The following is a 27,925-nucleotide window of genomic DNA, read 5'->3' on the forward strand; positions in this document are numbered from 1 at the left end:
GGGATCCAGGGCGGGCTTCGGGGGCGACCTGGACAAGACACAGAAGAGACACCCGGGGGGATCGCAGGGGCCCGCGCCCCCGCCCCCGGGCAGCCCCCCCACCCGCGGCCTCCGAGCGCCCTGACCCTCGGGCGGCCCCTCGTGCCCCCCGCGACCCACTCCTGCGCCCCCCGCGCCCCCACCCGCGACCTCCGAGCGCCCTGACCGCCCCCTCCCGGCGGACCCCCGTGTGCGCCCCGCGACCCCTCCTGCGCCCCCTGCGCCCCCGCCCGCGACCTCCGAGCGCTCTGACCCCCGGGCGGCCCCCTGTGTGCGCCCCGCGCCCCCTCCTGCGCCCCCCGGGAGGCCCCCCGCGCCCCCGCCCGCGACCTCCGAGCGCTCTGACCCCCGGACGGCCCCCCGCGTGCGCCCCGCGCCCCCTCCCGCACCCCCCGGGAGGCCCCCGTGTGCACCCCGCGCCCCCGCCCGCGACCTCCGAGCGCCCTGACCCCCGGACGGCCCCCCGCGTGCGCCCCGCGCCCCCTCCCGCACCCCCCGGGAGGCCCCCGTGTGCGCCCCGCGCCCCCGCCCGCGCCCCCCGCGCCCCGCGCCCCGCGCCCCGGGCTCCCCTCGCGGCCGCCCGCCCGCCCGCCACTTCCCAGCCGTGACGCGGGAGCCGCCGGCTCACCAATGGGGCTCGAGCGCGGCCGGCCCCGCCCCCCCGGGAAGGTGTGTCCCCCTTCCCACACCTGAAACTTCCGAGGAGCGCAGCGGCCTCCTCCCGTCCGGCGAGGGCGGGCCGCGGGGGGCGGGCGGCGGGCGGCGGCGGGGCCTGCGCGGGGACGGCGGCCGGCGCCGGGCACCCGGAGGGGCCTCTCGGCCGAGACAGCATGTGACGCTGCCCAGGTGGGTGCCTGCTCCGTCGCCGCTCGGGCCGGGCCGGCGGCTGTTCGAGCCCCGGCGGGGGGGGGAGGGCCCGGGAAGCGCGGGGAAGCAGGGCCTGCGCCCCGGGCCCGGCCGGCCGGCTCGCGGGGCACCCGCTCCGGAAATGGGGGGCTGGGCAGATGGGCAGAGCTGGGGGTGTGACCGCGTCCCCAGGCTGCGGGGAGGGAAGCTGGAGGAAACGCTCCTGCCTGGAAACTTGCTTCCGGCCTGGCCCCCGCCTTGGAAGCGCGCACCCTGCCCCCAGATGTTCCCTGGGCCCGTGAGCAGGGCCCTTCCTTCAAAGGCTCCGGCTCTGGGGAAACCTACCCCCGGAGGAAGAAGTCACTGAGCCTCCCTTCGTGGCCCTATTCCCAATCCAGACGTGTTTTATTGTCTCCTTTTTCTTACCCAGGCCTGGGCCCTTCCTTCGTGAATCTTCCTACGGATTCGCACACTGCGTGTGTCTAAGTGCACGCCTCTCCCCTGTTGGCCCAGGCGCCCGAACCCGCAAAGGTGACTCCAGTCCTGCCCCCACCCTATTTCTTCCATATATGCGAAGAACTCCCAAAGCTTCGTGTTAACGGTGACTTTGCATTCTGAGGTTGGGGAGTGCGAAGGGAGCTCCTTGAATTGGGGGTGGGGGGGGTCCGGGGGGTGGGGTGTGCGTGTGCTAGAACAGGGCCGGTTCTGAGCATCCTTTACAGTTGCCTTCCCCGCAGGACTGTCCTGGGAGACCTAGTCCTGATGCCAGTGGATTTCCAGACCTCAGGTGCTCTCCCTTTCCTGGATCTTGGATTCCCAAGACAGATTTGCCCTCCTGTCTACCTAAGAAGTGAACTCTGGCCAGGACTCTTGTCAGATTGAGGGGGAAGGGTGTGTCAGACAGACCAGGGAGAGAACTTTCTTTTCCACTTTCTTGCCTGCTTTGCTCCCCGATTTGACCATTCCCCGGTCTTGCATCCTTGGCCCACTCCAGAAACCCCAACTCCCAGCTAAACAACCCCGGATGTGGCCTCTTTCACAGACTTCCTGTTTTATCTACACCTGGACTGTGAAGAGGCTCTGGGTCTAGGCCCTGGCAAAGTGGGGAATTATTGGTTAACCAATTTGGGTTAACAGAAACCCAAGCCGTGTCTATTGGGGGCATTCCTGGGGGCTGAGGAGGAAGGTTTCTAAGAGAGACTGTTTGGCAAGAGGATTGCCTGTTAGTATCCTAGTGGAGAAGAGTGGGAAGTCAGGAGGTTTGCAGAGAAATCCCTCTTATTAAAAGAAAATAGTAATTCTAAGTATAGTCAAGAGTTGTCATGTATTAGGGGTCCCCAGTGTCTATGGCTTCCCCTAACATAGTTAGTCTGAGGTTGTCTGTGGCCTATGGTGTCTGTAGGATAGGCAGGAACATGTCATTCGTGGTGTCTGTCACTACGTGGTATGGACAAGAATGGGGTCACACACAGGATCATGGGTTGAACAGGAGCAGTGTTGCTCAAGTGTCACTGCTGTAGACTCAAACAGGCGACGTACAGCATCTGGTGTAGACAGGGATGAGTCTGTGTCTGTGGAGTGAACAGGAGCTGGTCATTTATAGGACCGAACAAGGTCACCCTCAGGGTCTACGGTAAGGACACAAAGAGGTTGCTCACATTCACTTTATCTCTGTGGATGGCACCAGGGCCACAGATGGATTTGTGGGGCGACGTCAGCGTCGCCGCTAATGATGTTCGGAGTCAGCCCATGGGGTCTACAAGACAGTGGATAATGTATTTTCAGACATTAGGGAACAGATAAGAGATGTTTATTTCAGTCTTCATTGGGATGGAGGAGCTTTCCTCACGTGGATAGAACACAGGTGTTAGCAGTCAGTGGCCCAGAAGGCTACTCTGATTTTCATATCTTTGTCAATTGGGGACATTTATGTCAAACAGTGAATAATGACATACAGCTCTATGGTGGTCTAATTTTTCTGAATCAGAATGAGAGTATTTTGATTTGGGAGGTGTTTTCCTAACGCGAGCAACAGTATAGGCACTAGTGTAAACTCAGTAGTGCTGTAAGCTCAAGAGTACCGCAGTGATTTGTGGTATAAGTCAGGATATTTGAGCCTGGCACGGCTACCAAATCCAGGAAGCACGATCCTCAAAAAAACAAAAACAAAAAAACACATGCACTCAACACCGGTTTGAAGAACAAGCAGCATGATAGGGAGGAGACGATATCTTTGAAATACAATTCTCTGGTGAGTAGACATGGACAAGGCTCAGGTGTTGGGGGGCCCCAAAGGACACACTGAGCTCTCTCACTCACTAGGGACTTGGGGCTTGGTCTTGAAAGAAGTTGCATGTGGACAGGGTCAGCAGGTGCAAAAGGTGTCTGGTCCGGAGGAAGGCCAGATGACCGTGATGCCATGCCCCATCTTTGCCTGTGCGCAGACAAATAGCGATTACTCACCCCTGGTGGAGAAGGGGATGAGGAGGGAACCTCAAATGGGCGATGCAGAAAGGCTCTCCCCTGATGGCTTTGTGCGGGCGGAACCATGTTTTGCAGATTTCCTTCAGCTTTCTCACATTGTCGCTTTGTCTTACCTTGCAATCAGATTACTAGGACAGGATCAGGTACAGGGGACATAGGATACGTTCTTCCTTTGTGGTAAATGGTGGCTGATCTGGTGACTACCAGTATTTCCAAATGGATAAAGGCGGTGCTAGAAATAGTGTCAGCGGGCTTGTGGGAGACAGACACGCATCACGTAACTCGAATGGAACTGAAGGTGTCCATGGACCCCAGGGCGCATGGGGATGCAGCCTGAATAGAGAGGGCAGACAGACGTGTATCTAGAAGCTTCTTGTTTGGGGGACATGAGCATGCCCATGGGTACAGGGCAAGGACAATACAGGTGTGGGTGAGGGGAGACCTCAGGTGTATGCACAGCCTCCTTCCCTCCTTAGCCAAGTTTCAGAAAGTGTTTGCGGTGAGCAACTCTAGTATTTAATGTGTGGTTGAGAGAATAGGGTCACGTCACGGTATCATCTCGTGATTATAGTATTTTGTACTTCGGTCTAGAAACGGGGAGCAAATCACACACTGTGTCAGTTAACTGGAAAGGGACATGAAAGCCCTTCTCACAAGTGTGCTTATGTTGGACATGGCTCTTTGCCCCATATAGATGGTATCTGCGTCTCTGGGGTGGCCAGGAACTTGTCACACACAACATCTCCAGGGTGGCTAGGGACCTGTCTGTTTGGTTATGTCAGGCTCTATTGCATAGGAACTGCAAGGGCGGCCTATTGCGTGTGTGCGCGCGTGTGGATGGGTGCTCGCGCAAGGGTGCTTGTGAAAGCGTGTGTGCTTGTGCAGTCTCTTGGCAGGACAGCAGGCATTCTGGGCGGTGGGCTTTGGCTTGAAGCCTGGAGGAGGCAGGAGATGCGCGGCTCCAGGGACAGCTGTGGGTTCCATAGCCCCCTGCCCCCGGGTCTTCTCTAGGCCAGGACCTGCCAGCTTCTTACAGCTGGGCTTCCGGTTGCCTACAGTAGACGTAAGGTTGGACACTTTGGTTTGAGGTCACCTGTACCATTTACTTAAGAAGTTTGAGCAAGTGTCCAGGTTTGTGACCTTCAGCTTGCCCATCTGCAAGTGAAGCGGAGCTTCTTGTGTGTCTCTAAAGGTTCTCCCAACTCATAAAATCCTGCATTTCTCTTTTATACTTTCTCTCTCCTCCACAGTAATTAACAATCCCCGACACTCCTGTGACTCTTGAAGTTAACAGGGTACTTTTTAACGTTACTTAACCTTTGTTAGAAATCCTTGCAAAGAAAGAGTTCAGACCCTTTCGTAAAATGAGAAAACGGGTGTTCACATAAATGATTTCTACGATTGTCTAAAAAGACACTGAGCAACATTAGCGAGAGACACACAAGGCAGATATAAGAACTGAGCAACCTGCCTTTAACTCCGTCGTCTTCCTTTCTTCACTCATGCGATAAATCTTTGCTGAGGGCAAGCGAAGCTGCAGGCAATGAGACAGAGGATGAATATGGCAGCGTCTGTGCCCTTACGAAGCTCACGCTCTAGCCCGGAAAATAGACATTAAATGTGTAATTACAAGTGCAGTGAGTGTGAGAGTAGCAAAGGGTTCGCTGGGGCAGAAGAGGATTCCAGGCAGAGGAGCAGCACATGTGGAGGCAGGGGGTGGGGGTGCCCACAGCTGTTGAGGCCCCTGCAGGGGAAGCAGAGGTGAGGCGAGGAGGGCACATAACCCAGGCTGAATATTTGGGTTTCGTCCCGGTGACAGTCAGAGGCTGCTGGAGATTTTACACTAGAAGTGGGGCATTTAAAGATCACTGCCCTGCGGAGTAGAGAATGTCTTGGCCATAGTGCAAGAGGAGCTGTGTGGATGCCAGTGGCCAGGCTGTGCCCCGGGTACAGTGGCCTGGGTGAGAGAGGACAGGAGAGGGCACCAGGGTCTAGCGGTGCCGATGGAGAGAAGTGGACAGGCTCCAGGGATAAGGAGGAGGTGGGCTCAACAGGACTTGGCCGCAGATTCCATCTGGGGAAGGCGGGCCAGGAGGGAAACAAGAATTTTGTTCTGTAATGGAGAAGCACGTATTGAGGGGCACCTGAGCGTCTGCCTTTGGCCCAAGGCGTGATCTCGGGGTCCTGGGGTCGAGTCCCGCATCAGGCTCCCTGCAAGGAGCCTGCTTCTCCCTCTGCCTGTGTCTCTGTCTCTCTCATGAATAAATAATTTTTTTTTTTTTTAAAGAAAAGCACGTATTGAGCACTCATTATGGGCCAGGTATTATGCTAGATGTAGACAGCCGAGCAAGATGGACATAGCTCTTTATCTCATGGAGCTCACCACCTCTTGGTCGGGACAGATGGTAAATCAAAATGCACATGCGATTGTATAAATGCTCAGAGGAGGAGTGATGTGCGTGATAGCTGGTACGTCTACAGAGAGGAGGGCAGGCCCCTGGTTGGAGGACTGGGTTAAACCAGGAATGTGTGGTCTCCTGAATGACAAGAAAGTATTTCCGATGGCAGTAGTGGCAGACACCGACAAGGACCACCGCACTGAGTGTCCCTTGGTGTTAACATTGACGGTCGGTCGTGGGGGAGGTGGGCGGAGTGCTGCTTAGTGGAGGACATGGAGTGGGAGAAGATGAGGACCTCAGGGTTGAACAGTTCCTTTCACAGCTTAGATAAGAAGGCCATGACCATGCTTCAGTTGTGGGATGGTTACCACAGAGCGGGGGGAAGGTGCGGGAAGAAGAGAAAATCCATCGCATAAGGTGACCGAGAAGGCAGGCTTGAGAACATGGCCAGCAAGGGGACGGCCACCTGTTGGGCTGTCTGAGCAGGAAGGAGGAAAAGCGCGAAACTCCGGGCGCTCTGAATTGCCAGGAACCCAAGCAGTTCCTCTCTGGGTTTCTAAATTCTTTGCAAGGTGGGAGATGATGTTTTCTGCTGGAAGTGAGAAGATAGGTGGAAAGGACAAACTTCCAAGAGGTGGCGGAAGGAGTTCCGGGGATGCTGGAAGCAGGGGGACGTAGGGTAGCCCAGTGTCACGGACCTGACTGAGCGGGTAACCGCTGTGTCTCCTGCGGTTCCAATCTAGTAAGTCATTACCATACTACTTTCTAAAAGCTGCTTTTTTAAAAAATCTTTTTTAAAGATTCCATTTATTTATTTGAGAGAGAGAGAAAGAGAGAGAGCGCGTGCACGAGCCAGGGGAGGGGCAGAAAGAGAAGGAGAAGCCAGCTCCCCGCTGAGCAGGGAGCCCAACGCGGGGCTCCATCCCAGGACCCGGGGAATCACGCCCTGAGCCAAAGGCAGACGCTTGACCCCACTGAGCCACCCAGTGTGGTGCCCCTATGACAGCTGCTTCTATAAGGGAATAGAGAATTGCTAAGTAGTTACGAGGCTCTGCTAGATCCTGTGGAAGCTAAGGTGAGTGAACTCCAGAGGGTGCACAGGGAGATCACGCTACACTGGCTGCCGTGGCCACAGACCTATTTAATCCCATCAGGAGCTTTGGAGGAAGATCTCCCTCCCTCTCTTCGCTGGGTTGTTGGATTCAGGGTGTGTCACTCACTGTGTCTGCGAGTTATAGAGGACTGAGTCATGCTTGGTGTCCAGAGCATAGACTGGGAGACAGTATGACATAATACAATCTAGAGAGTAATGACCACTGGGAGTGCTTGGTGCTCTTTGACAACGGTCTTATACTCTAATTTAATCATTTATGATCTGTCTCCTCCACCAGACTGCAGGCTCCATGAGGACACAGTCGGTCTGTCTTGTTTACCACTGAATGCCCTGCCCTGAGGGAGGTCACTGGGTAAATATTTATTAGATGAACAAATCAGTGGTACATTTCATAGAGGCCGTTGCTTACGTTGCTGAGTACGTTTTGTCACCAAGAGGGACTCTAAATGGAACCGAAGAAATGTCCCACTCTTGCTCTCTGTTCCTTTGATAGGTAGAAGCAGAAAGGGTGATGAGAACTTTGTGTTTTATTCCTCTTTAGGGCTCAGCCCTGATGGAGGCTGAGGAGCCCCAACACGGGGCCTTGACCCCCATCCCTGCCTTAGCAGAGCTCAGCATTATCCCGGAACCTCTCAGGAGAAGCAGTCAGACTGCCACCTTGGGGCCCGAAGCTCAAGAAGGCTGGGAGCCATCGTCCACATGGGCAGAGGGACGAGGACTCTTGGAGCCCCAGCAGGGAGGCCTAAAGGATGTGAAGAGCTGTGCAACTGAGAGCATGACCTCCTTCCCCGAGGAAGCCCCTGCAGGTGTGGAGACCGACCAGGAAGACACCGTGGGTGACACGTGGGACACCCCGGAGCGCCAGGAGCCGGTGCCTCAGAGCCTGGCAGACGGTCGGGCAAGGACACCAGCTCACGCAGAGCGCGGGGCCTGCCCTTTTCAGGGTGAACATCTAGACACGGTCCCAGTGTCCAGAGAGCGGGGTGGCGGGGTGGAGATGGAGCTTAGACCAGAGCTCACTTCCTTGCCTGGGGGAACTGGACATGCAGAAGAGGAGGAGGCTTCTCCAGACACCTCCGCTCAGCCCCGATCTGGGCCTCCCTGTGAAGAGCACCCTGCAGAGCCCGAGCTCCCGGGGGACTCTGTCAAGCAGGGGGAAGAGCTGCGGGCTGCGGGGGCCGAAGAAAGTCCAGGGAGAGGGGGACTCATGTGCCTTCTGGATGCCCGGGGGCTGGAGGAGCAGGGACTGGCCGAAGCGGCCTTCCGGGAGGAAGCAGCGGTGGGGGGCAATGGGCGTTTAGGGGGACAGGAACAGGGCGGGGAGCAGGCGGACGGTACAGGAGAGCAAGAGCAGAAACAGGAGCAGAGACGAGGCCGTGCGATGCGTGCAAAGCACGGAGAGAGAACGGGGCTTTCTGGGGAATTGGAAGGTCTGCGCTGCAGTGAGCAGGGGATGGAGCCTCGGCGCCAGCCGGGTCTACAGCAGGGAGAGGAGGGGAACAGGGAGACAGGGGGGCCAGAGGAGGGGAGCGGGGCTGCTCAGAATGAGGAGAAGTGGAGTGTGGTGGGCAAATCAGGGCAAGTAACTGGAAGGCCAGAAGGTCGAGGTCTTCGAGGTCTTCGGGGGAAGGTGGCCTCGGTGGAGGGGCGGGAGGCGGAGGCAGTGGGGTCAGGGGAGGAGGAGCCGGAGAATTGGGATGGGGACCCGCTTCGGGGAGAGGGCAGAGAGGGGCCTACAGAAGAGGGGGAAGCACGTGATGGTCCTTCCACACTGGCTCTGGTAGCCTCTGAGGTCTCTTCTCCCTGTGACTTGTTTCCAGACACCTGTTATCCCATGACCGGTACTCCTGGGCCTCGGGAGGAGCCTAGGGCTGAGGAACCATCCCCTGTAGCTCTGCCTCCTCCACTGGAGTCCGGAGGGTGGTCGGGCCGGCCTGCTTCTTTACCTGGTTCCTTTCCTGCTGGGGGGTCGCCCGCCCAAGAAGCAGCTCAGGACAGCCAGCAGGAGGGACCCGAGCTGGGGAAGAGGGCAGTGTTCGGCCAGGGGACCCAGATGGTCTCTGCCGGTACCCCTGCAACTCCTCCGAGGACTCCCCATCCACCTCCTTCCGGTCCTGCTGAAGTCTCCTCCCGGACGACTACATCATTGTCTGCCAGCCCCCCAGTTGGCTCTCCCAGGAGGGAGCCCTTTCTTGCTGCGCATTCTCCAGAAATCTCCAGAGCAACTCTTCGGACCACCCACGCACATCACTGTGGGGCTTCCGAGACTCCCCCAGCTGCCCTCCCTGGCGCTCCCTCTGCAGAGACCACCGTGGAAACACCCACCAGCTCCATCTGGGCCCACCCCCAGGGCCCCCCAGGCCACCCTGCAGGGACTGTCCAGCACCTAAGGAGCAACTCCTTCCCAGGCTCTCATAGGACAGAGCCAACTCCGGACCTGCTGGGACTCTCACTTTCCTTTTCTCATTCAGAGTTGCCCCAAAGGGCCCCCAAACCTGCCATCTATGGCTCTGTGATCCCAAGAAGGGACAGGAAAAGTGGTAGGGACTGTAGGATCATTCCCGAATCCCCTAGTTCATTATCTACTCTGGGGTGGGACTCTCAAGAATTCACTTCAAATCTGGAAAGATCCAGTAGTCCCTGTAGCACCCAGCCATGTGGCTCCCCACACACTTCAGCCTCTGCCCCAGAGTCTCCTGCCTATGGCTCTTCCCCACCCTTTATCTCTGTAGATGGGAGGATCCCTGAACCTCTGCCCCCTCCTCCCCCAGAGAAGAGGCATGTCCACCCCTCCGTGGTAGAGAGAGACAGCCACCTCCATGCAGGAGTTGCCACGTTGAAGAGGTGTGGCCATGCTCTTCCATTGGCCCCAGGTTCGGGGCTACATGGTCCCCCCAAAGGCCCACTTCCCCCATTTCCTGACCCCCTCGTGGCAAGGCAGCATCGACCTCTGCCCTCTACCCCGGACACTCCCACCCCTACTCTGACCTCTTTCTCCCGTAGGCTGAGATACAATAAGCCATTGCCCCCAACTCCTGATTTGTCCCAGCCCCACCATTCTGTTTCTTTTAGTAATCCAAGGATCTACAGGCCTCTCCCCCCTGTCCCTATTATGGATCCTCCCATTGAACCACCTCCGTTACCCCCCAAGTCCAAGGGGAGGAGTAGGAGCACTCAGGGAGAACTCATGAATTCAGGGGGTCGGGGTAAGCCAAGGCCTGTTTGTCAAGAGCGGACAGTCTCTGCTCCCCATTCTGTTGGACGTACCTCCTGGCCCCCAGCCATGGGCCGATCAACAGACTCTTTGGCTTCTACCAGCAGGAGTAAGAGTGAAGTGTCCCCTGGCATGGCTTTCAGCAATGTGGCAACCCTTCTCAGTCCGTCTTCCCCAACCACACACTGGAGTCTGGAGCTCCAGGGACCCACCTGTGAACCAGGACCCTCCGAAGAGTCTGAGGCCCCTGCCAGAGGATCTTTGAGAAGATCAGCCCCTCCGGAAGGAGCCAATGGCCTGAGGAGGTTGGATGTAGGCCAAGCAAGGCAGTCGGAAAAGCTCAGCCATCCCCACCTGGAGAAGGCATCCAGCTGGCCCCACAGGCGGGACACAGGGAGACCGCTGGAGAGCGTCAGCGGGCGGGTCGCAGATCCCGGTGAGGGGTCCAGTAAGCACAAGGGCTGGAACCGGCAAGGCCTGCGCAGACCTTCCATCTTGCCTGAGGGCTCTTCCGGTAAGCGAGGGGCAAGAGGGGCAAGATCACGGTGACACTCAAGCCTTCTCCAGCTCTTACCACCTCACCCATCTTCTGTCCCCGGGGCTTCTCCTCATCCACCTGCTCATCCGCCTACCCAATGTCAACACAGAGGGAAGCCCTCGAGAGTCTCTCTGAGCTCGCTGTAGGACTTTCCTTCTCCTTCCACTCTTCCACCTGGCCATGGTGGTGTTTGACTGTGTACCTGTTTTTCCCAACTTTGTTATGGATGTTTCCTCTCTCCCCCCGACACACATGTTTTCCAGCTACCAGCACCTGTTCAATGTCCTCCCAGTGGTACAGAAGACATCCTCTTCTTGTCCAATTCACGTCTGATACCAGGATTCCAGGGCTGGGGACACACCTGCTAATCGTGTCCTCAAATGCTTTCTACTTTGGCACTGCTCTCCTGCACAGACTCCCGGCTGAGCCCTTCTGTTCCCTCAGAGGCCTGCATCTCCTACATTAAGTTTTGCCTTCTTGGCCACCCTGAATGTCCCTCCAAAATCTCAGTGACTTCACCATTTCTGTTTCCAGATACAAGAGGTCCAGGCGTAGAAAAGGCCCCTGGCCCTTCAGACACCATTGTGTTTCGGTGAGTCCCCTTCTCTCCTGACAGACACACTTAGACTGTCCTTTCTTAGGACACTGAGAGTTCCATGATCTGACAAGGGTTCTGGGACCCTGTGTCTTCCAGGGGTAGGGAAGGGAAGAGACGTACACCAGGATTCCAGGGTAAGGGCATCTCTTGCCTACCCGGCTGTCAGCTGGGTCCGACTCTCCCGTCCTCCTAGGTTCTGTAGCCATGAACTAACCCCCCTGTAAACGTCCAACATGACATCCAAAAAAGCTCTGAACTACCTAAACGTGGGTCAGGGCCACAGCTTGCCTCTTGAGGGGATTCGGCCCTGACATCCCAGCACGCGTCCCAGAGGTTAGAGACTATCTCATCTATGGTCACCTGGGGCTTCTCTGCGTCAGTGGCCAGCAAGCACCCAGAGCCCTCCTCCTTGTCTCCATAGGGAGAAGAAACCAAAGGAGGTGATGGGAGGCTTTTCAAGACGCCGCTCGAAGCTCATCAACTCCTGTGAGTCCCTTGAAACAGAAGTATAGCCCCACGTGGCATTTTGCCCGAGACTGGAGCCCATAGCCACCCTCGGTGGGGCAGTCCGTGATCTCTCCAAGGAGAGAGAATTGCCAGGACAGCCAGAAGCAGTTTGGTGGCTTCTGTCTTTATGCCTCCCCATCCCTGTCTCCCTAATTCTCTCCCTCTGTCATCTTCTTTGCCCTTGCAGCTCAGCTGCTTTACCAGGAATACAGCGATGTGGTTTTGAACAAGGAGATTCAGAGCCAGCAGCGGCTGGACAGCCTGGGAGAGGCCACGGGGCCCGCCTCCCCCCGGCAGCCCCGGAAGGCTCTGGTCTCCTCCGAATCCTACCTGCAGCGCCTGTCCATGGCCTCCAGTGGCTCCCTCTGGCAGGAAATCCCTGTGGTGCGCAACAGCACCGTGCTGCTCTCCATGACCCATGAAGATCAAAAACTGCAAGAGGTACCCAGCGGGGCAGGGTTGGGGCAGGGGGTGGCGGTGCAGGAGGGAGAGCAAAGTCTTATGCCCATTTCTTGCTCACCGCCACCACCACTCATCACATGCTCTATGCACGCCATGGCTGTCCCTGGTCTCCACGCTGATGCATCTGAATTGCTTTCTGGATGTTACCACCGGCCCTGCTCCCCACTTCTGCAGGGCGTGGGGCCGCTTCCTCCTACCTGTTGTTGGTCGGGCTTCATACCAAGTGACCATGCCCCTGACTTTGTTGGGAGGGATGTGCAATTACTCCCTTCGCTGCTGGCTCAGGCTAGACTAAAACTTCCCTCTTCAATCAGGGTTCCACACTACACTGAAGTTTCTCTCTTCAACTGAGGCACCTGAGTGGCTTTTGGCCCTTGCTGCTGTCTTGTGGCCCATTGGTCTCATAGAGGCTTTGAAATGACCATCAGGCTCGGCTCGGTCCTAACACCCAATGGCAAGACTCTAGTAGAGGCTGTTTGTTGTTACGTTATTACCATTAACGGGTTTCACATGGAAGAGCTTGTCTTAATAATCAGTCTAAAATAGGGCCTGGAACCTCTCTTCCCAGGAAGACAATAGGGCACCATGGAAAGGCACCATGGAATCCTGTATACGTATTTGGGTTCTGGAGTAAATGACCTGGTCGTGAAGCCCACTTTGCTGTTTGCTGGCTATTCAACTTTGGCCAGAAAACCTTCTGTTTTCTCATTTGTAACACTGGGTCTCAAATAGTGGGAGAACCAAAAAGGAGAAGTGCCTGGTACATAGCAATCACTCAAAAAACGTTTACCACTGTACTTTAATTTCAAGTCAGGCCAACCGGGGTTGGAATCCTGGCTTCGCCATTTGCTAGCTGTGTAATCTTAGGCAAGTTTTATAACTTCACCAAATCTCAGTTTCCTTGTCTAAGACTTAAAGATAATGTCTACCTTTCAGGGTTGCTGTATGGTTTAAGTAAAGTACCCATATGTAGCTTTTAGCGTGATGTCTGGTACATGGTTTGATACATATTAGTGCCATACTCTCCCCTCTTCAGAGGTGGGAAGGAGTCAGATGTTGGCCAGAAGGACTTATGGATAAACAAATCAAACAGAGGCAGCTATAAATGTGTAGGTTTTTTGAAGCTCAGACTTGGGGGCCTTATTCTGACCTCAACTTCTAAAGCACATGGAGGATATATAAAAAATCCGTGATCTGCCCAATACTTATGGACCAAACAACAGGAGATGATATGAACCCCAGCTCTCTTTCACCCACTCGAGCGTACTGGGAAGTCCACTGGGGGTCCCGGGCTAGCCCTGGCCTCCTATTTCTAGGAAGAGGAGCCTCTATGCTTATAGGCACATAGTCCTTCCATAAAATAGCCCTCTGGGGTCTACGAGGTGTTTACACCGATCCCATTTCTTTTGACTGTCATAACATCTTTGTGACATGGGGTCACTGTACCTGCACAGAAAGACAAAAACCCGGAGATTCTGTGAGGTTGAATGGGCCCCACAAAGTCATATGGTCAGTGAATGTTGGAACCAGTACTCAGATGTACCTCAGCGCCCCCAGTTCAGTATTGCTGTGGGGGAGGGTCATCACCCAGGTGTGTGTCGTCTTGGTCTCCTCTGTCCCTCTCTGCGTGTACCTTGAAGAGACGTGCTTAGATGAGCATGGGGCAGCCCGGCCGGAGGAGGACAGGGCCATGAGCCATTACGCCCCCTGCTGGAACCTCCAAATGAGTTCTCAAGCGCTGGCCCATCTCCATTAAACCACAACAGCACCATCTGGTTCTCAAATGTCCTGCTTCCTCCCATTTCTCCTCAGACCCCAAATCACCTTCATCCCCTCAGTCTGTTCCTCTTTCAAAGTTCTCTGGCTCAGTGAGTGAGTCCGCCATTCACTCAGTTACTAAATTCAACAAATGAGCCATTAAATTGTGACTGTCTGCTGTTTCAGCCCTCATTTCTAGCAAAGAACCAAGTCCTTTCAAATCTCCCTCCTAGGTGATTCGAAGGTGGCCTACCTCTCCCCATCCCGTGGCTCTTCTGACCTCCCTCTGTTGCCTTGGGATGACTATGGCAGTTTCCTAACGTGGCTCCTCTGCCCGGTTAGGGGCATGCCATGCTCAGAAATAACCTTTATAAAAGCCAAATCTGATCAAGTGATTTCCCTACATAAAGCCTCTTTCAGTCTTCCCATATGTCCAAACTGTTTTACCTCATTCACGCAATCCTCCTGACCTCCCTCTATTTGCCCTCTGAGCTTCATCTCTTGCCACTACTTTAGTACAGATACTCGGTTCAAAAGATGCTCAGTTTATTAAGCTTCTTGAAAGTACCCTTTTCTCTTATACCTATAGGGGCTTGTACGTTCTTCCCACAGGCTCCAGTGCTCTTTCTCTCTCCTGATCCCAGGTTAGGCTCTGACGTGACTGTGAGCTATGAGAGGATCCGCCTTGTCCTCTGCTCTGCCCGTAGAATGTCGTCACGCACTGGCTAGCATACACTGGGCACTCCATAACTATTTTAAATTAATCTCCTCTCCAACCTCCCAGGCCAAATTTGAGCTGATCGTGTCAGAGGCCTCATACCTACGCAGTCTGCATGTAGCTGTGGATCATTTCCAGCTCTCAGCCCCACTGCGGGCCACCCTTTCCAACCAGGAATACCAGTGGCTCTTCTCTCGTTTACAGGACGTGCGTGAAGTCAGCACCACGTGAGATTCCTCTTCTCCCAAACACCATTCACTCAGCCTCAGTATCTTTAGCCTATAAACCATCGGGTGTTTCCTCCTCACCCCCTTTTCAGAAGCCTTCTCATTGCTCCTTTCATGATTCCCAATGCTGTCGGAGTAGGGAGGGAGAGCAAAGAAGAGGAGAGGGTGTGTGGGTGCACAGATCCATTAACGGGTCAACACACGAATGGGAAACGCTTCCCTGGTTGAGGAAGGGACGTACTGTGGGTAGGCGCTGCCCTGGAGGTGGGCTCTGGGAAACAGGGAAAGCTCAGAAAGCCAGGACAGAAGCAAAAGAAGAACAGGAAATGGAAAATAGGGATCAGAGGGTTATATGAGGGGCAAACTAGAGATTGCCTTGCAGGGAACCCTAGAGCATAGAGGGGCGCAGAGCTGAGAAGTCAGTCGAAGTTACCGGCTAATAGTCACAAACTCAGGGTATGGCGGGGGTCAGCCAGCTGCTCGCAGGTCTCAGGAGACTCATGCGGATACCGTGCAGGTTCCTTTCCGACCTGGAGGAGAACTTCGAGAGCAACATCTTCACCTTCCAAGTGTGTGACGTAGTCCTGAACCACGCTCCCGACTTTCGCCGGGTCTACCTGCCGTATGTCACCAACCAGACCTACCAGGAGCGCACCTTCCAAGTCCTGCTGTAAGCCCTGACCCCCCTGCGGTCCCCCTGCGGGCCCTGCAGGGACCCTGCCCGGAAACCCCCAAACCCCAACCCCAACCCCAAACGGTATCCACACGATGCGTGTTCTTGTCCCCGCTCTCTCTTGTGCCATCTCCACGCCCTGCACCCCACCCCCGTCCCCCGCGCCCCCTACGTCCCTTCTCACTTGAGGCTCGCCCACGCAGGAACAGCAACAGCAGTTTCCGAGAGGTCCTGGAGAAGCTGGAGAGCGACCCCGTCTGCCAGCGCCTCTCCCTGAAGTCCTTTCTGATCCTGCCCTTCCAGCGCATCACGCGTCTCAAACTGCTGCTCCAGGTACAGGGGTCCCTCCTCGGGCCTCCCCCCTCCCCCCAAGAGGGGTGATCTGCGGGAGCCCCAAGGTTCTGTCACCCTTCTTCCGCACCCTGTGGATGATGGAGCCGACTCCCCGCTGCCCACACCCTTCTTCCTCAGGGGGGATCTGCTGCAAAAATGGTGTTTCTGGACCGCCTTAGCCGACCCTCCATAACTCCTTCTTCCTGTGTTCCCATCCTTTCCTTCCACCTGGCGCCTGCCTACGGTTTGTTCTACAGAACATTCTGAAGAGAACACAGCCTGGATCTCCAGAGGAAGCAGAGGCCACAAAGGCACATCATGCGCTGGAGGAGGTAGGCGGCCACCACCCCCACTCACACCCCTCGATTGGCCTTCACAGAGAATTCTTCTTCTGCCAAGGTGCATGACTCCAGAGAGCGCAGGACCCTGCTAAGGGGATTGCTCACCTTCCTCAGCGTCCCAGCCAAACCTGTGAACACCCTCCTTACCCACCCTCCACCCCACCTGGCCTCCTTCCCGCACTGAGGATGTTCCACACCCAAGGGGCTTTGCTCTCACTACCACCATCCCCAAATTAAATCTTAGGTTCACCCCACCCAGGAATATCCTCTCAGGTCATACAAGGTATACCAGAGGCCTAGAACTTCAATTCAATTCTACCCTCATGCAATCCCAGCCTGCCAGAAAAAATGGAGGCTGTCACAACCAACCTCCAGATTGATTGGTTGATTGATGGATTTCTTTCTTTCTCTTTCTTTCTTTCTTTCTTTCTTTCTTTCTTTCTTTCTTTCTTTCTTTCTTTTTATCTTTCTTTCTTCTTTCTTTTCTTTTCTTTTCTTTTTTTCTTTTCTTTTCTTTTTCTTTTCTTTTCTTTTTTGATTCTATTTATTTATTTAAGAGAGAGGCAGAGCACCTGAGCATGACATCAAGGGCAGGTCAGGGGTAGGGGGGTGCAGCATGGGAGAGGAGCAAAGGGAGAGGGAGAAGCAGACTCCCCGCTATGCAAGGAGCTTGACATGGGGCTCAATCCTAGGACATCAGGATCATGACCTGAGCCAGAGTCACTTAACCAACTGAGCCCCCCAGGGGCCCCTTAACTTCCAAATTTCTTGCAGGAGACCAAGGTCAAAACCTCTAACACAGTGTTCTTCCTCTCTCCTCACTCTATTCTATGTTCAGCTGATCCGAGACTGCAATAACAATGTCCAGAGGATGCGACGGACAGAGGAGCTCATCTACCTGAGCCAGAAGATTGAGTTCGAGTGTAAAGTGAGTAGGTCTCTTGCACCCTGACCCCACCTGTGAATCTTCACTTTAGCATAACCCACAGGTCACCGTCTAACGTAGAACCATCTTGCTCGTACTATCTCGGTCTCTGCCCTTAACGTCTGCACGCCTTCTCTTCTGTCCTGTTTCTGGGACACCCACATGCCTGCCCCAATCTCCATGATATATTATTAAGTGAAAAAGGGTAAATACAGAGCTGTGTGTATTATAGGATATTATCTTTGGTGAAAAGTAGGAAGATACAAATCTGTGTTCACTGGTGTAGACATAGAGAAACTCTGGAAGGATACATGGGAAATAAAGGACAGTGGTCACCTAAGCGGGTTACCTGAGGGGTTAATATGCATTTGGGAAGTGGGCAGGTGAGGGAGAACTTATCAATGTAAAAACCTTTGTAAAGATACGTTTTGTGTTTAAACCATTCAGTATTTTCTCGTTTTCATCTAGTCTAACCAAAGCATTATGAAATTGACTTCAAATACAAGACCAAAATCTCCTATCCCTATACAAACATAAATAAACATTCTGCATTCAAATTCTACCTCAGAACAGACACCGTCCTTACCTCCCTCAAAGAGAAGGAAAATCTGATCCACATGATAATTGTGGTCCAGTACCCTTACCTTTACCCAACTTCCAACTCCAAGCAGACCCCACCAACTTCTCTTTATTCTCATTCCCACATATGCCCCCACATTCTCTTCCCACATCTCTGGTTATTGTCGGAGAAAGCACAGATGTCATTACTGCCCAGATCTTTCACTTCTAAGATACGCAGCGTACCGTCCCCTACCTTAGTCCCTCACATCAGGGTCTGCTGATTCTCCTCCAGTTCAGGCTTCTGGGGCTGAGCTTTCTCGTGTCATCAGTATCCTGGGTTGGACCATAGGCACCTTCCATTTGCAGGAGCCATGGATGTGGGAGCTCCAGAGTGGTAGACGGTGGTAGGTGGGGGGCTCTGAGAGAAACAGTCTAAGTAGATGGGTTATGAGCAGGGAGGACCTGGGGAGGAGGTGAGGGTCAGTGGTGGAACTCATGAAGAAGAGGCATGGGAGGGAGGGCAGGACCGAGGAAGCCTCACACCTGCCCTGCCTATGACACTGCCTTTTCTGCCTTCCCTATGCTACAGATATTCCCGCTCATTTCGCAGTCGCGCTGGCTGGTGAAGAGTGGAGAGGTGACAGCCCTGGAGTTCAGTCTGTCCCCAGGGCTGCGAAGGAAGCTCAACACGCGTCCTGTCCACCTGCATCTCTTCAATGACTGTCTGTTGCTGTCTCGGCCCCGAGAGTCAGTGACTAGAATGGGAGGCCAGGGCACAAGAGGGAAATGGGATAGGGCAGGAGGGCAGGGACGAAAGGGACAGAGGGGGGTCATGTTCCCTAAGGAGCCCTTCTCAGGGGCTCAGCCCAGGGAGTGCAGGTCATGGCCTAGAGAAGAGAAAGAAGGGATCCCACCAAATTATGCCACAAGATCACATAGCGGGACTCATACTGTGTTACAGATATAACAATTGTACAGTCGGGTTAACTAGCCTTGTATTTTGCAGGGGTAGCCGATTCCTGGTATTTGACCATGCTCCCTTCTCCTCCATCCGAGGGGAAAAGTGTGAAATGAAGCTACACGGACCTCACAAAAACCTCTTCCGACTCTTCCTGCTGCACAACGCGCAGGGCACCCAGGCCGAGTTCCTCTTCAGCACAGAGACCCAGTGAGATGCGGCTGGGAGAGGGAGAGAAGGAGGGGGGACTGCCTTGGAAGGAAGTGGGGCTGGGGCAGAAAATGTGTCCAGAAAACAGCCACACACTATTTATCCTATTCTGGACTAAAGAGCATCCATTGGGAAATCCCAACCCAAACCCTTAGAGCTAATGGACACCTTGCAAGAGATGGGGTGGGAAAGGGTACAGAGTTGCTACCAAAGTTGAGCATCTATTTTATGCTCTTTAGTCAAGAGGGACAAAGTTTGTGATATAACAGGATGGAGATGGGCTGGTATAGAGTAACTAAAGAATTCCTAATGTCCTGTCCGTAATGCCCATGTGTGTAAACAGAAACTCTTAAGTGCCAAAGGCTGGTGGACATGTATGTGGATAAGATAAGCCCTGGGGTGTCTTTAGCTTGCCTTCCTCCCACCTTCCAAGCCATTCTTCTGTTGAACAGAAATCTAGAGTGTTGAGAACTTTGATTTGCTCATCTTTTTAATAATAATAATAATAATAATAATAATAATAATAATAAATACATTTGCATAGATAGTGTATGTATAGATACATACACTTTAGAGAATATTAAAGAATAAGACCTATAAAATCTGGTACATATGCCTAAAATAATGAATCAACTACAAGACTATAGCTACTGTTGCTGTTATAAGAGATATAAGAAGGCTCTTCTTTAAAAAATTTGACAGGGGGATCCCTGGGTGGCGCAGCAGTTTAGCGCCTGCCTTTGGCCCAGGGCGCGATCCTGGAGACCCGGGATCGAATCCCACGTCGGGCTCCCAGTGCATGGAGTCTGCTTCTCTCTCTGCCTCTCTCTCTCTCTCTCTCTCTGTGACTATCATAAATAAATAAAAATTAAAAAAAAAAAAATTTGACAGGACCCCAAGTGGTCCAAGAATTCCTGTGTTGCAGGCACTTTTCAGTTTTGTCTCTCAGAAGACAGCTCAGGGTGGGATCAATCATACCTGTCTTCACTTATGGAACAAATGCTGATATAGGGGTTCATATGCAAAACGTCACCAAAGTCAAGTAATCAAATACAGACTCACGTTCTTTGTTTAGTGTTTTGGGCAGCATCTTCCTCAAATAGAAGTAGTGTCGGGTCTCAATTACTCCAGTGTTTTTGGAAGCAGAGGCTAACATAATACAAAATCCTTCAGATAATTACAAAATTAGTTTGGTTTATATTGCATGAGCAAAAAAAAATAGACACATTTCCTTGATCTAATTACGATTACAAAATAATTTTCATCTCTGAGATATCTGATCGAAGGGAGGTGGGCAGTAGAGTATTGAGAATTATGCAAAGTGATAGAGGGAATCTAAACCGAGATGAACATTTTGCTTAGTACAAAATGGAAAATCTCATGTGTCTAGTTGATATTATGCCTCCACTTGAAAGATCTGCCATTAAGAGGTTGAGCTTAGAAAGAAGAGAAAAATAAAGGGTGATAAACACATTAACATACAATTCAAGATCTTATGTTTCCAACCAAGCAAAGTCATTGACTTTCATCCTAGATGTTATTGAACTAGACTTTTTGAACCAGACAAGTCTTTTCCACAGTTATTTCCCTTCCCCATCATTGGCCATCGTCCTCCACCCCAGAGCTGCAGCTGAAGCATTGACCCTGCTTTGTTTTCTCAGAAGTGAAAAGCTTCGATGGATCTCAGCCTTGGCCATGCCCAGAGAGGAGTTGGACCTTCTGGAGTGTTATGGTGAGTGAGGGTATAAAAGGGTATAAAAGGGGGAAATAGGGCTGGAGGTCACCTTTGGATGCAGGAGTTTAGGGGGCTGGATCGTAACCCTGAGAGACTTCCACTTACTGCTTTTATCCAGAATTTGAGAGTGGAAGTCTGGCCACTGGAGCTTAAGCACCTGAGATGATCCACTTAAAACTACTCACCACAATGGTAGTGCCTCGTCCTTCATATACTTTCTCCCTTGGGCAATAATTTACTCTTTTAAAATATTTGTTCCCTTAAGTCTATCCTGCTATTATTTTACCTTAGATTTCACTTGCTAAAGGTCTTGGGGGAAATATGGGGAGAAAGTAGGGCTGGAGTGGGAGTTGTGGGAGAAGAGCAACCTAGTCGATTTGTTTTAACCACACGATCTCCTGTACAGAATGGCCTGAGAACACTGCCCTGAGCCTGGGCTTCCGGGTACCCACATGTAGACACACACACACACACACACACACCAAATGTGTCTTGCATCCATGTGAAACCTTGATTTCTGGGTCTCCCATAAGCCCCCAGCTGTCCACCAGCAAGAATTCCCTAATTGGTATCCAGGGAGGAACTGAACTCAGAGGAACACTGGTAACTCAAAAGAACAAATACAAGGAATCTTGGAAAAGGAAGTAGGAGAACCAGGCTGTAAACTGAGTTCTAGTAACTGGTTCACTATGTGACCCATCTGCTGGCTTTTGTTTCCCCAGTTGAAAGGAAGGCAAGATGATTCTTCCTCCTTCACTGTGGTCTTGTGAATGGCAGTTGGAGATAAGCTTGAGAAAAAGAACTACAGGGATGCCTGAGTGGCTCAGTAGGCTAGGCATCTACCTTGGGCTCAGGTCATGAGTCCCGGGATCAAGGCCCATGGATCTCCCTCTGCCATCCCCCTGCTCATCCTCTCTCATATGCTCTCTCTCTCAAAGAAAGGAATAAAAAGAAAGAGGAGTAGAGATAATAATATAATAGTGTTCTATTTGTTTTCTGAGGGAACCAGTGAACTGTGGTCACATAGAGCGACGTAAGATGGAATGCTTATGGGTCAGGAGTCCTCTGAGGCTTGTTATCTAGAGCTTCAAAACTATGGAAATTTCCTCTGGTCCACAAAAATACTGAAGTATGGAAAATCCAGAATTTTGCAAGGAATCACCTTGATCAACCCAGTCATTTACAAGTGAGGAAACTAAAGCTAAAGGGGATGAAGAGCGCCTTCCTTAGGTCATACCTGGACCCCCACAGGTTGCATCTCTTCCAATCCCACATCTGGTGCTAGAAAGGAAATGAAGAGTGAGTCACAGAATCAGATTTTACAATCTAGCAGTGGAGACAGATAATATACACAAAGCAACTGGATGAGAGGTAAATGGACAATTAGGTTTCTGTTTTTGTTTTTAAATATTTTATTTATTCATGAGAGACACACAGAGAGAAGCAGAGACACAGGCAGAGGGAGAAGCAGGCTCCATGCAGGGAGCCCGATGTGGGACTGGATCCCGGGACTCCGGGATCACGACCTGAGCCGAAAGTAGATACTCAACTGCTGAGTCACCCAGGTGTCCCTGGACAATTAAATTTTTTTTTTTTTTTTAAAGATTTTATTTATTTATTCATGAGAATACGCAGAGAGGAGAGAGAGAGAGGCAGAGACACAGGCAGAGGGAGAAGCAGGTTCCATGCAGGGAGCCTGATGTGGGACTCGATCCCGGGTCTCCAGGATCATGCCCTGGGCTGAAGTTGGCGCTAAACCGCTCAGCCACCCGGGCTGCCCCTGGACAATTAATTTTAAAGGAGTTCAGAATCCACTGAGGACTAAAGAGTCAGGGAAGGTTACAGAGGGAAGATGGGTCTTTAGCAGAATTGGAATATTTATAATAATGAGTCACTGAAGGCGGTTACAACGTATTTCTCAATTCGTCTTCCCCAGAGAAATAGAATTTTTTGACTCATTTCAATTCCGGTATTTCCATTTCCTTTTCCACCATTTTGTTTCCTGGTAGAGGATGCAGATTTTTCCCATTGTCTCTTGTCTAACTTTCTAAAGCCTGACCTTTATCTCCCCTGAGTCCTCCAACTTCCCCCCTGTAATCCTTACTTTCTGTTCCCATCACTTGCCTTTCTAACCTCTCTTCATGCTCTTGTCTTCCAAAGACTCCCCTCAAGTACAGTGCCTTCGAGCCTACAAACCCCGAGAGAACGACGAGCTGGCACTAGAGAAGGCAGACGTGGTGATGGTGACCCAGCAAAGCAGCGATGGTAAGAGGGAGAATCTGTGAGTAAGCTGGGCGTTGGAGGTGGGATCCTATAGCTGGTATGTATTTGTTTCCTAGGGCTGCATAACAAAGCACCACAAATGGGGGTGTCTAAAACAATAGGAGTTGATTCTCTCCTGGTTCTAGAAGCCAGAAATCCAAAATCAAAGTGTGGGCAGGACCATACTCCCTCTGACACTTCTTGGGGAGGATCCTTCCTTCCCCTCTTCCAGCTTCTGGTAGCTCCAGGTATTCCTTGGCTTGTGGTAGCCTAACTCCAATCTCTACCTCTGTCTTCCGTCTGTGTGTGTGTGTCCAAATTTCCCTCTTCTTATAAGGATACCAGTCGTATGGGATTAAGGTCCACTTTACTCAAGTATGACCTCATCGTAACTTTACTAATTACACCTGGGAACTCCATTCCCAAATAAGGTCACATTCTGAGGCTCTTGTGGTTAGAACTTCAACATATATTTTGGGGGAACACTGTTCAACCCATAAGAGTGGAGAAGGCCCAGGAAGTAGGCAGCTGTAGACCTTGCCAGACCTAGAACAGCCCGGGTTCACACACTAGTCTCTTCAGTCCTTTTAGACTTACTATTCAGAAAAGTTTGGGGGAAGGAGATCCAAAGGGACTTTTTGTGGGCCTGCCCCAGGTAATTCTTCCCACCCACCCTGTGCCCATAGGCTGGCTGGAGGGCATGAGACTCTCAGATGGGGAGCGAGGCTGGTTCCCTATGCAACAAGTGGAGTTCATTTCCAACCGAGAGGTCCGTGCCCGGAACGTGAGTGAAGCCCACCGAGTCAAGACTGCCAAACTACAGCTGGTGGAGCAGCAGACCTAGCAGTTTTCTGGGAGGAATTCCCTGAGCGTAAGGACAAGATGCTCCTGGAAAGGGCTGGCCCCCAGAACCTTGCAACAGAGGCCTTCTGTGGATCAAGAACTAGACCGTCTGAAAACTTGACAAAATGCATCTACCAAAGCTCCTTTTTGTGCTTTGTGCTTATTGGGGGGATTTTTAGACTTTGCACTGGACTCTGAGAACCTTTTCTCATAAGAAAAGGGACAAATAGGGCCTAAGCTAAGGAACTTTACCTCTACTACCGTATAGTACTTAAACATTCTCTGCTTCCAGAGTGCTGCAGATTCAGGGCTGACCAAAGTTTCCATCATGGCTATAAGTTAAACAAAATGTAGCCTCAGTCCGTTGGAGGGAGATGTTTAAGGGGGATTAGCACATCCGATGAGAGGGTCAACTTGGTGGCCTCTTGTCAACTCGAGAGATTTTCCATAATTATTGGTGTGAGGTCAGGGCATGCATCTCTGGGATCTATGTCTGTTGGTGGCGATGTGAGGGTAGCATTCTCTCACTCTAATAAACTTGGCACTTCTCTGAGTGTTTTCTTCTCAGACTCCTGGACACTGAAAAGGGTACAGAACATGGAATCCTGTGAGGATCCCAGGCCATTTGATTTAGGTACCAAGATGGTACCTAGGTCACAGCAGATGCCAACTCTTGCTTCGTGACTTCCAAGAGTTTGGGCAGTTTTCCTGTTTCTTTTGGCCTCAGAGGTTGTATAAGGATTTAGAAGAAATTGATGGGTGATGAAAACCCCATTCAAACCTTCTTTTTTATTGAACCCATAAGTTAAGGCATAGGTTAGTTTCAGTGGATTTGGACATCCTACTCAGACCACTCAGATTTTATGTTTTGACCTGAATTATGGTGAAGGTGTCTTCCCAGCTGTTTTCATTCTCCTTGTGAAAAGTAGCATGTATAATGGAAGAGTCCTAGAACCCAAGTCAAGAGACCACCTCCAGTTACTGCACTGCCATGATTCAGTCTGTCCATGTTTCAGGTTCCTTAAATGTAAGAGACAGGTTTAGACCCAGAAACCTCAAAGTTTATAGTATTATTCTCACCTTTGCACAAAGCTGCAATGCAATTCTACTTCTGAGCATTTCTAGAGATGAAACAGAACAGCAGAATGTCCACGCAAAGACTACAATGATCCAGTTCAAAAGAACACTGTACACTGTCTGAGGGCTCTCTAGAGAAATAATGTCCCGGCGAAAACTATAATGATCCAAGTTAAAAGATGACTGTGCTACTCCTGTCTGAGGGCTCTATATGAGAAATAATGTAGAGTGATGCTCTTCAACTGAGAAAGGCAACCCAGTAAGAGATAGAGAATCCTACATCGCTGTGTTGGCTAGGAATTATGCACAGGCAAATATTTTTTTTAGTTGAATGCTTCTTTTTGTGAAGTTGCTAAGGTTGCCTGAGTGCCTTTCAAATTGACATCTCTAAGACTAAAACTGTCTTTAGATATTTAATATGTATTCATTTAATTGAGTTACTCTCACCTAACCTGGGAAATTAAAAGACAACTGGCTTCTCCCTGTCTTTGGAGCCTTGGATTTATTTATTTATTTATTTATTTATTTATTTATTTATTTATCTATCTATTTATTTATTTATTTAATTTTTGAAGATTTTATTTATTTATTCGTGAGAGACACAGAGAGAGGCAGAGACACAGGCTGAGGGAGAAGCAGGCTCCCGATGTGGGATTCGATTCCAGAACCCTGGGGTCATGATCTGAGCTGAAGGCAGGTGATCAACCACTGAACCACCCAGGCATCCCAGATCCTTGGCTTTAAATACAATAATCAAACAAACAGAAACTTAGATATGAGTCATCTCTACTCAGTTGAATTATTAAGTTTCCTATACTTTGGGTTTTTGAGAATTGGGTATAGATCTACATAATGTTTCCCCTTTCTTCAGATTTCCAGAATTTAACTCAACTTATTCTTTAACTCCGATTGGCATCATTGTCCTAGAAACAACAATTTACCAACACTTTTTGGACAGAATTGTATTTGAGACATGTATGAATATTTACTGTTTTGGATTTTTTTTTTTTTTTTTGGTTTGGTTTGTTTTTTTTCTTTTTTTTTTTTTTTTTTTTTTAGCGAAACCATGCACAAGGGTAGTGTCTTCAGGAAACCTCAACAGTAGCTTTTTATAATCCTTTTCTGGATTGTAACAAGCTTAGAGTTTAGCATCATGTACATTTATGCTGAATTACTTCCTTTGTGCCCTTGACCACATTGAATTTCCATCTGTCACTTTTACCACTAATACAGCTTAGCTCTTCTTTACAGTTTATCTTCACCATCACTTCACTTATAGTTAACTATGATCTTAAGATTTTTATCGTGTACTGTTTGTACTGTTTGTCATGGTCATTTATGATGATTTTAGTAATATCAGCCTACATGTGAGTGTGAATATCTGGAAGGTTCACATTTGAGATGTATTTGTTTCCCCTAATTTTGTTTTCTTTTTATCTCTTCAACAACTTCTATATCCATGATTCAAAACAAAATGGATTTTGGTCCCATGATGACTGATTTTTTAAATTTTAGTTTAATTTTTTCCCCCTGTCTTTGGGATAGAAGTTGTTTAAAAGTCTAGAAAACAAAATCTAAAAGAAATTATACTCACTGGCTCTCTTTCTTTCACACATTTATTTGCCACTTTGAAATGAGGCCAGTTTCATTTTGGATCCCACATCGCTCTACCCATTACAGACTGTTTTTAAGTATTAAGTGATAACTCCCCTTATCATAACCTCTTCTTGTTAATGAGGTTAAATTAGAAATCCAGTATTTTGGTATAGTGGCCCTTTCTAGACACAACTATTTCTCACCCACCCACCCTAAGACACATCATTAAGACTTGTGCATGTTTGTACATGGTTTTTCAAACCTCTATATCAATGTCTTTTGGTGGTGGTGATTCGGTTCTATCACGAACAGTTAAGTGACCCCAGAGCTGCATTCGCTGTAAACATGACTCAGGAGCTGCATGATTACAGTAACTCCAATGCTGTTGTTTAAGGTTATCTTCTAACTCTGAAATCAGGTGTGCAGAGAGGCCAAAGGTTACAAGCAAATGAGCTAAAGAGGAACAGATGCCAAACTCAGTCACGATTCAAATATACTGAGGACATTCTCTGTACTTAAAACTCTTTGACTTCTTCCAACCCTCTCATTTTAAATGGCAATTACGGAGTGGACATTTCTCTAGCCCACCCCTCAGAAGAGGGTGAAGCAAAGCATCCATCCACCCTGCTGAATTCCCAGGGAGCATTGCAAAAACGAGGCTCCAGGCACAGAGACTGGAATTCAGGTGAGTGGATGAGGGTGTTTATTCTTTCTGGGTGGCCTGTGAACAGGGAGTGCAGGGAGGAAAGGAGCTGAGTTGGTGTGTGCTATCAACATTTTCCGAGCTGGTGAAGGAGCTCCAAGGGAGGGACTACTGATCCTTGCTGCTTGGTGGATGAGTCATTGGCCTGAGGGCAGAGCCTGCTATAGGGAGGGGCCCGGTCTGGCCCACAAAGTTCCCCAGGAGCACCAATGGGCAGATAAATATTTTCCTGGCAGGTTACCCAGGCCTCTCAGAGCGCAATTATCTCTGAACAATGCAAATGGAAATTCAGAAGGAGAGTGGGAGCGAGTCACTTTATTGCACCGAGTAAGATGGAGGTTCTAAATCTGCTCACAGACCAAGCGGCTCCTGAACACCAGGGAGAAAGTTCATTACTCTGGACTTTGGGGGGAAAGGGGGAAAGAGGGGCTGCGAGCGACAGACCCTGAGTTACTGTGGTAGTGGCCACAAATTCAGCAGGAGTCTTTCACCATCAGAGAAGTAGACAGTCCCAGGAAAAAAAAAAAAAAAAAAAGGAAAATGCAGAAGCCAGAGAAAGGAGGGACCCTTGGATGGGACTCATCCAGCTATTTCTAGAGGGTTTTCTTCTCTTTTTTAAAAAATTGTATTTAAATTCAATTAACATACAATGTATTATTGTTTTCAGAGGTACAGGTCAGTGATTCATCAGTCTTACATAACACCCAGCCCTCATTCCATCACAGGCCCTCCTTGATGCCCACCACCCGGTTACCCTGTCCCCCCACACCCCTTCCCTGCAGCGACCATCAGTTTGTTTCCTAT

The 27,925-nt window shown here is 50.9% G+C and overlaps 1 protein-coding gene across 3 annotated transcripts; it reads left to right on the forward strand.

The window, feature by feature from the left end:
* The first annotated feature begins 792 nt into the window (after positions 1-792).
* Positions 793-25,309, forward strand: ARHGEF5 (Rho guanine nucleotide exchange factor 5). Of its 3 annotated transcripts, none has more exons than XM_072777560.1 (16): positions 793-885; positions 1,316-1,416; positions 7,424-10,610; positions 11,169-11,226; positions 11,654-11,718; positions 11,927-12,180; positions 14,744-14,904; positions 15,422-15,574; positions 15,781-15,910; positions 16,168-16,242; positions 17,090-17,179; positions 18,327-18,484; positions 18,744-18,905; positions 20,567-20,637; positions 22,801-22,905; positions 23,589-25,309. In XM_072777560.1, exons 3-16 carry the CDS (start codon positions 7,436-7,438, stop codon positions 23,744-23,746), a joined length of 4,815 nt encoding a protein of 1,604 aa, XP_072633661.1. In that variant the 5' UTR covers positions 793-885; positions 1,316-1,416; positions 7,424-7,435; the 3' UTR covers positions 23,747-25,309. The 3 variants fall into 3 exon arrangements, with proteins under 3 accessions (XP_072633661.1, XP_072633662.1, XP_072633660.1); XM_072777561.1 differs by lacking the exon at positions 1,316-1,416 and having other exon boundaries at positions 797-885; positions 7,424-7,688; positions 8,703-10,610; XM_072777559.1 differs by lacking the exon at positions 1,316-1,416 and having other exon boundaries at positions 797-885.
* The last annotated feature ends 2,616 nt before the right edge of the window (positions 25,310-27,925 follow it).

This window comes from Canis lupus, chromosome 15, assembly GCF_048164855.1.
Source record: "Canis lupus baileyi chromosome 15, mCanLup2.hap1, whole genome shotgun sequence".
NCBI classification, from domain to species: Eukaryota; Metazoa; Chordata; class Mammalia; order Carnivora; family Canidae; genus Canis; species Canis lupus.